Here is a 14,615-nt window from a genome sequence, read left to right as displayed (position 1 = left end):
AGCCTTTTTGCATACCCGCAGACATAGACGGGTGTTTTAACGTACAGGAGGGAGATTAAGTCTTAAAACGAACACAAATTTAGACAAACAGATTGTGTTAAGCAAGAATCGAGGGCCGTTTTCAGTTTTCATTCCTACTGGTATAGTCAGAAAATTTGACCCGCCCATCCTTCCGTGAGTTTTTCTCGGTCTGTGTGTGTGGGTGTGTGCGCGTGCGCGAGTTTAGTGGACGTCTCGGACAGCGTCGGGACGCTTGCCAAGGTGGAGGGGCGGCGACCGGACTATTCTGAACAGCGTCGTTGCGCCGCGTCGTCGTTTCCGTGCCGTGTTTATACATCATCGGTGCCACTGTGTCAATCTTGTGTGGAATACTAGACGAGTGCGCGATCGTTGGTGTTACATCAGTTTCAAGTTAGAAAAGTTTCGAAATCACCAATCCATTAGGCCATTTGTTTAGCTATGTGAAGTGTTAAAAAGTTGCGATTTTCTGCCCTTTATTAGCAGTGTTGGTTGCGATGAATACTAGAAGTATTTTCTCAATCTCAGATTAATTTATATTTTTGAGATGGATGGTGTGGTTGATACGGACAAAGAGATTCCTCCCGAACAAAAAAGTTCAAAAGATGAGCGAAAACGTTCCAAATCAGTCGAGTCTCGAGCTAGCTCTTCCTCAGAGCTGGACACAGATGTGCGCAGAGGAGCGAGAAGAAGATCGAAAGAGAGCAAAATCACGGAAGAAAAGTCGGCGGATCAAAGAATAAGCAAGGCGATCGAGGAAGAAGACGCGTTTTTAGACTACATCAAAAGTCTCCCGGCGATGTCTAACGAGAAAGTTGAAGAGTATAACAAATCAAGATATGCGTTGAAAAGATCAACGTCAGAGGCGTCCGGTGGACTTGAACATCTGGATAACCTGTACCGCCTCATGGAACACCTGGGGCAGTTGAGGATACAAAACTCAAAGCTGCAAGAAAGAGTGAAATATCTAGAAAACATCGCTCACGAAGATATGCCTCAGAAGGAACATGAGGAAATTGAGGAGAAACACAGAAGCAAAAGGAGCACGAAGTGCAAATCGTCGCATTATGGGATCCGACAAACGTTCATGAAGAGCACAAGGGAGAGAAGTAGGTCGGTTGGGGTCGAGGAACTGCTCAAGACGACGGGTCAGTACCGCGCTCACGAGTTCGATCCCCGATCATCCAAGTCTAAAGTGTCCAAGTGGACCAAAGTGAAAGAAGCGTTCCGCTGGGAGAAGGCGTCCAACGGAGTCCTTCCAGAGGCAAAGTCCCAGGACAGCGGCCTAGGCACGGCGGACGACGTGAGGTTCCTCAGGGTTCCACAGACCTTCAGCGACTCATCCAGCCCCGCAGACTCCGCGCAGCTCATGTCCTCGGCGTCAACCTCGGACGAGGACCTGGAGGACGCAGGTTAGACGCAACGTAACTTTTAAATTAGGCCTACTTGAACGATTTACATTTTAATTTAGTTTGGAGGTCTTTTTATACTGAGTAACCTTTTTAGCTGTTTCTTGAGGGTTTTTGTATTTTAGTCACTGTTAGGCATTTCGCTACGAATGTGGTACCTACCGAGATACTTGTCCAATTCCCATCAGTACCAAAATACTTAACCTACCAAGAACAGAGGACAACTAACAAGAAAACGACATATTTAACTGTGATGCGCGATTAATGCTTTCTAGTTTATATTTTGGGTGGTTGTTTCATCTGGAAATATAATCAACCTATGTTTACTGAGTAACAAAGCGCTTGCCATAATAAATAAAACATTCACGACACCCTGCTCGCTTATGTTGCAGTTTTTACCTTAAACGCCACGAGTCTACATTTATACAAAACACTTCGTTTGGTTGTTTTTCTTCTCATAATTTTTCTAGCTGCGATCGCGATCTAAAAACATTCTGGACATTATTTTGAAACAGACATTGCTTAAAGGACGTAAACTATATAATGTGAATTAATTAATGATGTGTCAACACGAATTAATTGAGCTAGATTTGAAAAATATATTTTTTCAAACAAGTAAATAAACTAGATGGCATCTTAGATAATGTTAGGTCGAAGAATATTCAGTCGTGCACTGCTTACATGATAAGTTTTGTACTACAAATATGTTGAAATGAAATCAGCTCCATCAATTGCAATGCCAGAACTCGGTAGGAACGCAACGACGGCCAAAATTCTTTGAAACGCAATTTTAATTTGTATTCAAGCAATTTGTATTGGCACAATACACCAATTGAATGCATGTACCAAAAACGAATGTTTGTCAGCGATCCAAATCCCGTACCAGACAAATATCTTTACACGGATTTTAATTTGTGACAACAGTAGCTTACGCTATGTAGGTCAATTTTATACTTGTTTTTACTCTGATGTAACTTGACAATGCCTATTCCTTCTATACATGGTCAATGACAATAAACTATTCGTATTCTTATTCTAATTTAGAACTGTGCCTTAATACTGTTGGGTATACCGAACACAAACTATAGTTAACCGGGTTTACTACAGCCCTATTTTATCAGTTTAAATATAAAATAAATGCAGCTTTTCTTTTTCTACCTTTTCATCAATTTCAAATTCCATCTAAACTGCAATAAGACAAAAATGCTCTAATTCCATATTTAACTGCTCAAAAAAGCAAGTCCCACTGACTGTTTTGATAGGTGACGAAGAGATCTCTTCTTGCAGCAATGCTAAGTTTCTTGGTTTGGTCTTAGACAGGCAGCTCAACTTTCATGACCATATAGAGCTCATATCCAGAAGAATTAGCACAGGAACTTTTGTGATCAGAGTTCTTTCGAAGTTTACCGATTCTCATGTAACCTTGGAGTGCCTATTATGGACTGATTTACCCATTATTATCGTATTTGGTGGGAGTTTGGGGCTGAGAGAGCGTACGAATAAAGTACGTCTCCCGTCTACAGAAAAAAAGCCCTAAGAGCAGCCTTAAGAATATCCCGCCGTACTTCTTGCAAGCATCTCTTCAAGGAATACAATATTCTTATTCCTTATGCTTATTATGCACAAAAAATAACGTTTTGTTGTTTTTGGGTTGTTGTGTTGTTATGTTGTTTAGTTGCTGTTGTTTAGAAAGTAGGGTGTCAAGAAATATCCACACAAAATCACGTCTTATGCCATTACCGTCTAAGGTAGCAATGCTGCAGGGCCTTGCCACGGTATCGTCAATATTTAATTTATTAGTACAGTTCATTTTTGTACGGCATCGACTCTGCTTGCTACGATCACGAGGAGACCTGTAACCTATGTGTACGAGTGAAAAGTGGCCGCCAACCTAAACATATTAAGCCCCTCTTTCCTAATTAAGATTAAATAACCAGTGTTCTATGACAGATACAGTAATATTTAGTGAATTTCAAAAGCCTCCACTAATTGCAGCTTACCTATCAAACGAAGTTTTTTAGACCTTAAGTTACATCCTGCAATTTATCCAAATAGCTTTCAGTTTAAGGAGAATTCGCCACAAACTGAAGAATGAATATGTATTTCTTCACTAGCTGGCCCAACAGACGTCGTCCTGCCCTAATGTTTGCTACGCTTACTCACCTTTAGGTTGGAGCTCGTTCGCTGCGCTCATTTGTCTTCAGGTTTGCTCGTTCGCTACGCTAACTCGCATCCAGGTTGAAGTTACATGGTCTAAATATTTGGCACTGCTAACAAACCAGCAAATTTTTGTCATTAACAATGCTCTCATTTCTTTCATTCAACAATCTTTACTTTTACCCATATTAAAAAAATGCTCACTCTGGAGTGCAGGCGTCGAATATAAGAAATTTAAAACCTACATAGTAATTAGTACTGAAGTTCTAACAATGAAAATACCACCATCAGTCAAAGACAAATCTTGTATCCAATAAATTATACACGCAAATAAATAAACAGTAATGGTTCTCGTATGTCTTTAAACACGTATCAACTCTTTTCCGATGTTTTGCCGTGGCTTTTGCACAATAATTGCGTTCTAAATTAAAGAGCAGATCTGAAGCAAAGTACACGATGATTTATTGCAGCATAAAGCAGAATTCAGACACAGTAGCAGGTTTATTAATACTCCAGACCGGCCTTGCGAGGCTCTACGTCCACGATAGCCTTGCGAGGCTGACGGTGTACAACCCTTTCGAGGGGTCAATGTGGCAAAACGTCCATTTCTAGTTTTCTCCACAGAGGTATTTGGACTTTAGTTAGTTTATGCATAAATTTATCGTACCCAATCGCAGGCACGGGTGTGGGGGTTTGATCTAATGGTTAGAACACGCGAATTATTTCCTGGGGCGCTGACAAAAATTCCGCCAAGTACCTTTATAACAGATACACGACAAGAAGAACTGATAGAAAAACATGGTATTTGCTATGTATTTCATAAGTAGCGAGGATACATTTTATATTTCAATCATAAAATTTTTAATATACACTAGGCATGTTTCCACTTACGTTATTTATTTAAAATGTGTCACTTTTAATTTATGCACTAGTATACATTTTTATGTTGCTTTGACTAGTTCAAAATGTCTACAGAAATCGTTAAGTCAAAGAACTGTGTTACAAATGTTTTTGTAAGGGAATTATGGAAGGTTTAAGATTTTGGTGGGATATCTGAAATGGGTTCGTACTCGAGAGTTTTCTCTACCATAACTCCTCTCATAGCATCCTCTCGTCCTCGCCACCCAAGTTGAGGCAGCCAAAGGCCGCACTAGATATACGCCGTGCGGCCTTGGGCTGCCTCAACCTAGGGTGGCGAGGACTTATAATACAAGGTGGTGTGTGGCCAAGGCGTATGAAAGGCCCTTGCTCAAATCCATCCGTGGGTTCGTCCTAACTAGCGTCGTGGGTTGTCCAGGTCTTACCATGAGTACGTCTTACCCGTTCGTACTACGGTAATAGCTTATTCCCTATATGGAAAATTCACTACAAGGCCACCAACCTCTTAAAAAACAAAAAACATATAAATAGCCGTGTGTGATTGTTACTTGCGGTGGTGGCAATGCCATAATAATTGCACTCACGTTATTCGCGTCTTACACAATCGCGGCAACATCCGCGATAATCTCCTGCGATTATCTCAGCATCCATGACTATAGGCCTATTTGTGATTGTGGCCATATCTCTGATCGTATCTCAATCGTGGCGAGATTCGTGATGACTTCCATATCGCGGCAATAGCCGTGATGATTTCTTGTGATTGCGGTGACGTCCTGTATTCGTGATGGTTTGCTGCGGTCGCGATTTCCCACTTCGCAAAACGAGAGAGGCCATTCCAATGGTACAAGGATCATCTAAATCACAGATGCGATCACCCTCAGTGTTCTCCAACCGGCTCCCGCGACAATAAAAATACAATAAATACCGTTCTACACAGGCCTGTGTTCTATCACAGACAAGGGAAACAAAGGTTCTATCCACGAGAACCATTTAGTGTAACAGTGTGCGTGTGTGTTTATGTAGATAGATACAATAGATTTGTTTCCATTTTAACAGTTTTTTTATAAAACAATCTAATGTTGAAATGATATGAATTTGTTTATTTCTTATTATGGTTCTTTTATAAAGTTTGACCAAATTAAATAGCTTGAATCTTAAAATACAAGCATTTATGGAAGATTTTAGGAACCTTGAAGAGGCATATTTCTCAATGTGTTAGGCCTATAATCACCATTTTATTCTTAAATTGTGAGTAATTTAATGTAGTTTTAAAGTAATTTTGGTTGTTTTTAATGAAAAATAATGAAAAAGTATGCTTTAGGGTTAACGTTAGCCAAACTTTAGGAAAGTTCAAAATTGTATAATTTTAGTCGTTGTTTGCTGAGTCGTATCTTGAAAACTATTAGGCCTGTAATAACTATTTTGGTCTTAAACGATAGGTAATTTAATGTACTTCAAAAATGATTATATAATTGTTCTTTATGAAAAAGTGATGCTTCAGGGTCAAAATCACACAAACGTAAAAATGGTGCGAAATTCCACAGATTTTTAAGCTTTTTGGAGGTCGGAAGGTCGCCAAAGTCGACAATTTATATTTAACATCTTGGTAATATTACTCACAACTTAAAAAAAGAAACCTACTACACCATTTCATGCAAGGTAGACCCTGCTTTTTATAACAAGGTTACTGGGTTAAGAGTGGTGCATAGGTTTGACAGGTTAATGTGTTTAATGATTCTCTAATTATTTACAATAGTTTTACTCACAACCTTAGGTCGTAGTCTAAACTACACTGTACTTTGACCTGATTCATGATGTAACCTCTGAAGCACCGTTAAAACCTAAAATTAGCAAAGTTGATAAACACCTGATAAAGTTTCAATGTTTAAGAGTTATACATCCTGAGAGTGTAATGGTGCGATTAACGGCATCTATCTGTAGGTGAGATCGTCGTTCGCTGCAGATGTGAGATTTATATAGCACAGGTGGCGCGTCGGCGTCGGCCTCTACCAAACGACACTTTCCGTTGTTGCATAGTTTCGGTAACTTTCGGAGAAGAGCCTGGCCATGTACGTTCTTTCATAGCAGTGTCCTAGTAAATTATCGGAATAGGGCTTTAGAGTCACGTTCTTTTCGGGACAATGCCCTAAAGTTGCATTATTTTCGGAACAATGTCCTAGAGTTCAGAGTTGCATTCCATTCGAAACAATGTCCTAGAGTCACGTTCTTTTCGAAACATGTATAAAATGTTGCATTATTTTCGGAACAATGTCGATCCTAGAGTTGCATTATTTTAGGAACAGTGCTTTAGAGTCGCATTCTTTTCGAAGCAATGTCCTAGTGTCACACTTTTTAGGAATAGTGAAATTAAGTCGCAATATTTGTGTAGCAGTGCCTTTCACAGCAGACCTTAGAGTCGCATTCATTTCGGAACAGTGCCTTAGAGTAGCACACTTTTCAGAGTATTGCCTTATAGCTGAATTATTTTCGGAACAGTGCCTTCCACTTACTTACTTTTCGACACCTTGCCTGGCCTTTTGGAGCGATGCTGCGCACCGTTATTGTTACAAGGAATCGAACAAATAGTACTTCTTTTAACACTTCTACATGATCACACTATACTGTAAACATTACACGACGGTAAACACGCATCAATTACTATAGAATTCGACCACCAATTCAGGTCCAATAGGGGTGTGGAGAATCAAAATACCCTCAACACATATAATAACAATAATTGTTTAACATTTTAGTTTTTTATACGTGAAGACGTAGTTATTGTATTTTGAGGTAAAATTTACAGCCTGCCCAACGTATAAATTATCGAAATATTTACAGGATTTATAGAAAGCCAGTCTGTCAAACTGGTTAAACTCGATTAGTGAGTTCAATTTTAAGACGAAGCATTAGGAAACAATAAATTCACTCAGGCAATGAATAGCCTAAAACCCCCAATAAAAACATGGGCAAAATACTATTTTAGCATAAATAGAATATTTTGTAGCCTTGTGTTCCGCAATGCAGAACATTGGAGTAGTGAGGCGAGCTGAGAGAACCTCATGTTCGAGTTTTTATAAATAAACACATCAGTAATTGGCGAGAACGAACTGTGACAAGACAGTCGAGACTTTATAAAACAGAAAGTTTGCTTAACGAAATATTACACGTTTAAACATGTTCTCCTTGTATAGCGAAGTTGATGACCACTTGGCAGAATTGTTTTGGGTACGTGAACATTTTAAAATAATAAGGTAAGAAATGCATAACCAATAACGATACCGTTATGAAAGTAATGCACGAAAATGTTACCGAAGTAGAATCAGAGTATGCGATGCCTGATATTTTTTCAGATCCAAATTTTCCGAAAAATAATTGTTCAAACCTAAACAGTGTTGGTGTAAGTATATATGTATAGGCTAACATACGGCCATAGTCAAAGGAAACTAAGACGTTTTATTCAACTAAAGGAGGGAAATTAACATTAAGTGTAGCCTAGTAATAATAGTCAACCGGTTTGTTGCGACGGGGGTATGAATATTACATACACTGAAACTTCATTTGTGGATTTAAGTCTAGAACTACCATATTGATGCTATGCTTATGCATGAAAGCAAAAAATATTTTCTGTCACGATTTTTTAAATAGTTGTCAGAAATTAGATATTTAGTAATTAACTTTAAAATATCGAAAGGTAGTCGGGAACTGACTTGACTTACACACTTTGGCTTATTTTCTGTTGCACTCAATTCTCTGGCTCTCACGAAATTTTGATTTAGCCCCCACATAATATCTTTTACACAAAGAAAATGCTGTGTAGTCCATATGGTATGGTTCATTCATCTCTTGGCTCTGTTATCATACATCAGTCTTGGTCGGGGTGCTGGTGGGGGAGAATAGAATTAAGAGGAACGGTGATAAATAGCAGGAGGTGGCGGAGAAGAAGGTCCGTGGCGAGAGGCCAAAATGCGGCAAATCAACAGTAGATACTTGTGGCCTCATTCATTGACGACTATTAAATGGTTTTTGAACTTGACACAAGGTGACAAAACAACAACAAACTACAGGCATATTTCTTTTTTGCCAAAATTTTGAGATATTCAAAAACATTAAGTTAATTTTTTAAAAGTTTTTTGTTTGAAAAATAAAGAGCAATTGAAAACAGGTTACTCTTTTAGATTGATATGAGATTTGGTTGAATGTTTTTATAACCCGCGTTTGTTACTTAATTTTATCTGGCCTCATTCATTGAGAAATATTACACGTTTATTGAACTTGATAAAAGGTGGCAAAACAACTGACCATAGGACAAGTAAAATGGTTAAAAGCGAAGTTTTGGTAACCACATTTTATTTGGCACAATTCATTGAGGAATATTAAATGGTCATTGAAATTGATAAAAAGGTGACAATAGGCCTAATTAATGTTTTATGTTCAAAAGTTACAGAATAAAAGAGAGATAAAAAGTTACGAATTTTCTGGTTGCTCTGATACAAAATTGGTTAGTCAACTAACTTTTTTTATACAGTATCAATATGTTATATTCATCTGGATATATATTAATAATGCTATCAGACAACAGGTCAAACATTAACATTGACATGGTTTGAACCACCCCCTTACAGAAACGTTTAGAATTCTATGGAGGAAAACGTAAAACTTGAAAAACGGCAGCTAAAACATGTTTAAAACCCCCTCTAACTATTTTAGCAAAACTACTTCAACAATTAAATGAAATTAACACATAGCTGACTAAAAACCCCCTTTGCAAAAAATCTGTATTTTCTTAGACAGAGTGAAATTCAGTTGTTTTCCATTCATTGAAAATCTAATGGGTATATTATATTTCAATATTTCTAGATACGTAATACAGTTTAGTTCATTTGATAGTGGGTGACTTAGACTTTTTTACAGCCAATAAACCAAACGTATGCTTATTGACTGACTTACCAACATCCTTATAAAAATGGGATGAGTTTATAACTAAACATTTTATTGAAGAGGCAACCATGAGTATTCATAATTCTTTTCATTCATTGTATAGCAAAAATGTTTCAAAACCTTATGCTTCTTCTATGCTTTGTGATGCTGGTGCTGCTTTAGGAGGAGCCTTATTCATATGCATAAATTATGTAGGTAGTTTAGTTTTGTGCAAGTTAAGGTTTACGCAATATCATTCACCTGTTGACCTGCTTAAATGTTCTTGTACTAATAACAGAAGTATGTTCAGTCCGCTATTCCCATTGTCAGTGGCTGTTTCATAGTTATAGTTCCACTGTCCAGTCAGTTGATGTTTGAGTCTAGTTCTATTCCTAACTATAAACTCTTCTGTTGTTTCCTCTCCACTTTGGCTCATTTCATCTCCAGTTCACTCAACCTCACGCTCTCTAATGTGTAGAAACACGTATTTATGTCAGTGTTAATTTATATAAAGTGTTATATAAAATCTTTTAAAAATGGTCATCATTGCTTTTTATATCTTATATTACGTACGAAATTTGAGGTTGGGCTGAGTAGGCCTACATTGGTAATCATGCCTTTGGTGTCTTTAAAACAAGACCTGAACCTAGATATGTTTCATACCTACCTCATAATTTAACAAAATTGTTGGTACTTACTTAATACTTTATGTAGTCCTACATACTTTAAAACTTAAGTAAGAATGTAAAAAATAGGATCAAGGTATTCAATCAATCAAAATAAACTTTATTCAAGAAATATAAAAGAATTATATGAAAAATCTTTAAACATTATTTTATTTGATCTACACTAAAAGTTACCATTAATGTTGGTTTATTACTCCAATTTTAAACTGTGTAACTAAAACTAAGTACCTGTAAGAAGGATATTTTCCTGTAGATGCGTAGAATCCCTTTATAAATGAAATTAAAATATGCTAAAAAATAAGCACAAAAATGAATTTAAGATTAAACACTTAACATTGGCCTTATGGGTTGCCATGCTGTTGACGGAATAACAAACAAAATTGAAACAGAAAAATAAAAACAAATGGAAGAAATTTGAATCACATGTTTTATTTACAGCGTTGGGTGAAAATAGAGAAGTCATATTTACATATTTTTGGTCGAGTTTTCGACCACTGGACGCTAGTTTCTAATTAAACTAAGGCTATTATAATTTGTGTTATATATTGTCATCAGGTTAATTAAATGCTTAGCTTAAGTCTCTTCAGGTTGCCAGTAAAAAAAACCCAATTGGATTTCCTTCATGTATATTCTTCTAGTAGAAAATTGTATCTAAAAAAATCCTACTTTAATGTCAAAGGTTATTAATGCACACTTCATGATGGTATCATGTATTCTAAGATTAAGTCTGGTAATGAGTAAACTTTGAGCCAACAAAGTTTGTTTCCATAAAACCTGTATGTTTACAATCCACAAATTTCATGATAAGTGGTAGAACTTGAATCAGAAGAAAGTTTTGTTTTTGTTTATGCTAGTGATTACAAGCAGTGGTTTGGCTATTGACTCTATCTATTTATATATGAATATTCTCGTTTGACCAGATGCCCGGTTATTTAGACTGCTACTATTTTCATGCAGAGTTCACACATTTGTTTGGATTATATTGTTTGTGGCCTTCGCAGAAATGGCCTAGTATTTCTGTTGCTTAATCTCTGAAGATTGGTGTGTGAAACTTCAACATTGTATATACCGAGGCTGAATATGTAATTTTGGATAAACAAGTTGATATCCAATCTGCAGTACCTATATGAAAATGTTAAAGCTGTTTTTTTTAAATCGTAATTAACAAATTTTTGGAGGTTGTACCATTCTGATAAGACTCAAAAGGACCATGATAGGTATGCAACATTTTAATCAAAGGTCGTTTGAGCTAGTTCATTAAAATCCAATTATTCTATTGTTTTGTGGGCTTTATATGAGAAAATCACAATTCAAAATAAAAAAAATTAAAAAAAAACCTGGAGATGCTATGAAAGAAACTTAACGTAGATGAATGAGCCGGCCACAGAGTATGCAACAGTCAAAAATTCTTTTTTATACCCTATTTTTTTTACTCAGGAGATAGTTGAAGTCGTATAAAAGTTACTATGAGTTTTTAAATTGAATTCAAGTCTCATAGAATGTGCTTTTTCACAGACCTTCTATATCTTTTGGTTTTTCATTCTATGATGGCTGGGTAGCTCGTCAAAAGGTTGCCGGTTCGACAATTAAGTCATAGTAGCTTTTTGATGGTTCCACACTGGACCCAAATGTACGTGATAATTTTTTGCTTTAAATATAAACTAGCTGTTACCCACGGGCTTCAACCCGTTTGACTTCAAAGTATTATAAAAAACTATTGATTGGTTAAGTTAAGATGAAATAAACAAAACAGAATACAGCATTACAAACAAATAATCACACCAGATTTTAATAAGGTAATAAATAATTGAAAGAATAACATACAAATAAGAACAGCTGAGGTATTTTTAACATTAGGTATATGAAAAGTTCCCTTTGGAAAGCAACTAAGACCTTAAAGGGCAATTTATGAAAAAATGGATAATTTTGCGAAAGGTTTCTCGTCATAAAGAACATTTTAAGTATATGGTTTATGGGGGTGTGACTTGTAGTTTTCTCAAAAGTTCATGGGTACTTTTGCCTTTATATATAGAAGATGATCCTGACTGATGAAACAGCTGATTTTAGTCAGTAACAAAGCTACACAGATCACACACTATTCTACACTCATCCTTCACTCATATTTGAGTTAAAGTACCACCTAAGGTGGTGTATCTCAATAAATTGATGAGTATTAAAATCTCATTCTATTCATGCGCAACGCAAAAGGTGCAATAGTTTACATAATGTTGCCCTTTCTGTTTGGCTTGGTATAAAGGTTGGTTTATAATATTTGACCAACAAATATTCGAGTATTAGAGGCATAGCTAAAATGATTTGAAGCTTTCTCAAAATAACACACTTTCTTCTTAAAAACCATTGGTGTCAAACATATAATAAATAACAGCCTTAATCAGGCCAATACAGTTGATAGAACTTTGACTTCATAGCTGAGTTTCCACAATGACCACACTGTTGATTCCAATTAATTTAACTGGTTCGAAGAAGATTTAATTCACAATTCACAGAAGTGTCTCTAAGTGGCGGTGCTAATGCTCTATGCTAATGTCCGCAAGGTTGTGTTTATATCTGTCCGAGAGGTGTGCAAGACGAGTGCCAGAACTACAAGCTCCGTGGGTAACATATTTACTGGCACGAGGTGATAAAAACTGCTCAAAATGTGCCTCGCTGTCTTCCGAGAAGTGACAGCGCCGTCACAAGTCGCTACTAGTTACTAACACGTGGGAGTGTGCAGCAACATGTGTAATTGACATACATTGTTGTATGGTTTAACCATTGACCATAATATTTTTGACTGAGAATTGTGTCGAGGTATGTGTCGTACTATTGTCTTTGTGATATTGAAGTAGACATATCATCTCTATAGAACAGCTGAAGCTGTTTATTTATTGAAATAGAAAATAGTTGAAGAACCTCTTAATAGTGTGATACTGTCAAAATGCCAAACATTCCATCTCTATGTAAAATTTTTCTCCATTTTTTAACCCCCGGAATGGGAAGCTGAACAAAAGTGTTAGCGTGAACCTATTTAATGTAATTGTCCAATGAGATGTTGCCAAATTTCATTTGAATGAAATAGGTGTTGTAATCAGATGTTACAATCTCTACCAGCCAATTTCCGTGCAATTTACTCTACTTGTGTTTATATATTTGCTGTAAAGATTGGTCCTGGTTGCATCCAGCATATTTGAATCCGAACGGATGGTGTTTTTGGCCTCTGAGGATCCCAAAACAAAAAGCAAATCGGTCCCAGGTCCAGGTCTTACTATGAGACCTAAATTAATAGCTTATTTCCAATACATTTGGTAATTCTCTAAAAGAATTGTGCCAATTTGTGTACGGTAATTTGTGTAATTTGAGCTCTTGCAATTTAATATGCAAATTACCAAGTATGAATGGAAAAGAGAGAGGAGAGAGCAAAGAACAATGAAGATGCAAGACTAGTATCATGTTTTCTCATGAACAATGCTTTGTAGCTGAAGAAAAAAGTGTTTAAAATCATGATATTTTGATTGTTTGTGATGTCAAACTTAAATGAAATTGATTTTACAGTAAAGAATGTAATTTCAAGATATCTTTTGGAAGGAATGAGCACTGCCAAAGATAAACTGTTTACGTTTTAAAATAGATTTGGACTGAACTTCCAACTAGGGCACTCTACACATTCCAAATGTCAGTAAAACAATACATTGAAACTCTAACTTGAGGTGAATTGTGTATAATCCGCACCCAATAATGAAACTGTACAATAGTGAGACTGTTAAGAACATGTGTAGAGAACATTAAATGAGACATATAATTAATCAAGCATATTATAACAATACCTTGTACGGGTGGAAGAAAATAATTATTCAACCTTTTCTCTTTATTGTGTATGCTAGTTCGATTTAAATAATCACAAATGATTTCAAGGGAAAAAGTTCAAACATCTCAATTTTTTGTGGATGTGCCAGGGATAGAACCACAATTTTTCTCACTGAAGTCAGAAATTATTCATTAAGCAAACAAATTGTGAGGCGACAAATAAGTGTTAACTTAGTAAAATTTTTTACAAACAACAATGGGGTTTTTAGGGTGGTGAAAGAGGTTTGTGTTATACCGACAATGACCGTGTGAAAGATTGACACAGACATTGCAAAAACAACAAAACTGTGCAGTACACCTGACATACTAGAAAAGGTATGTTTAATTGATCGGTTACCTTATGATTCATGAATCATGACTTTACAATTTTTCAGTGCTATGATACAGTCACTCTCTGTAGAGCTAAGCAACATGAACTTTTGAGAAAACTATAAGCTGAACACCTATCAACCACATACTTGAATGAAATGTCTTGATGGGACACTTCCCAAAAAAATATTACCTACAACATTATTAGTATAGAACTACCTATATAAAAGAGTTTTATCTCCAAATTGTATAGACTAATTAGTAGTTTTGTCATACCACATGACACTATGGCCATGAGCTTTTCTAATTACAGCAAATTGTGTGCATCTATGTAATTTTTAAGGTGGTGCGAGTACAGATTCTTAGACCAAATGAT

General features: G+C 36.3%; 1 protein-coding gene across 1 annotated transcript in view; it reads left to right on the top strand.

The window, feature by feature from the left end:
* Window positions 1–367: 367 nt before the first annotated feature.
* Window positions 368–14,615, top strand: part of LOC128986724 (uncharacterized) — a 38,859-nt gene continuing 24,611 nt past the window's right edge. The window contains exon 1 of the mRNA XM_054407220.1: window positions 368–1,430. Coding sequence (XP_054263195.1) covers window positions 566–1,430 — 865 coding nt within the window. The 5' untranslated portion in view covers window positions 368–565. The remainder of the gene's footprint in view (window positions 1,431–14,615) is intronic.

Source organism: Macrosteles quadrilineatus, unplaced genomic scaffold (genome assembly GCF_028750875.1).
Source record: "Macrosteles quadrilineatus isolate MER2022 unplaced genomic scaffold, UCM_ALF_1.0 Scaffold_2__2_contigs__length_208266976, whole genome shotgun sequence".
NCBI lineage: Eukaryota > Metazoa > Arthropoda > Insecta > Hemiptera > Cicadellidae > Macrosteles > Macrosteles quadrilineatus.
This window is presented reverse-complemented; position numbering and strand designations above follow the sequence as displayed.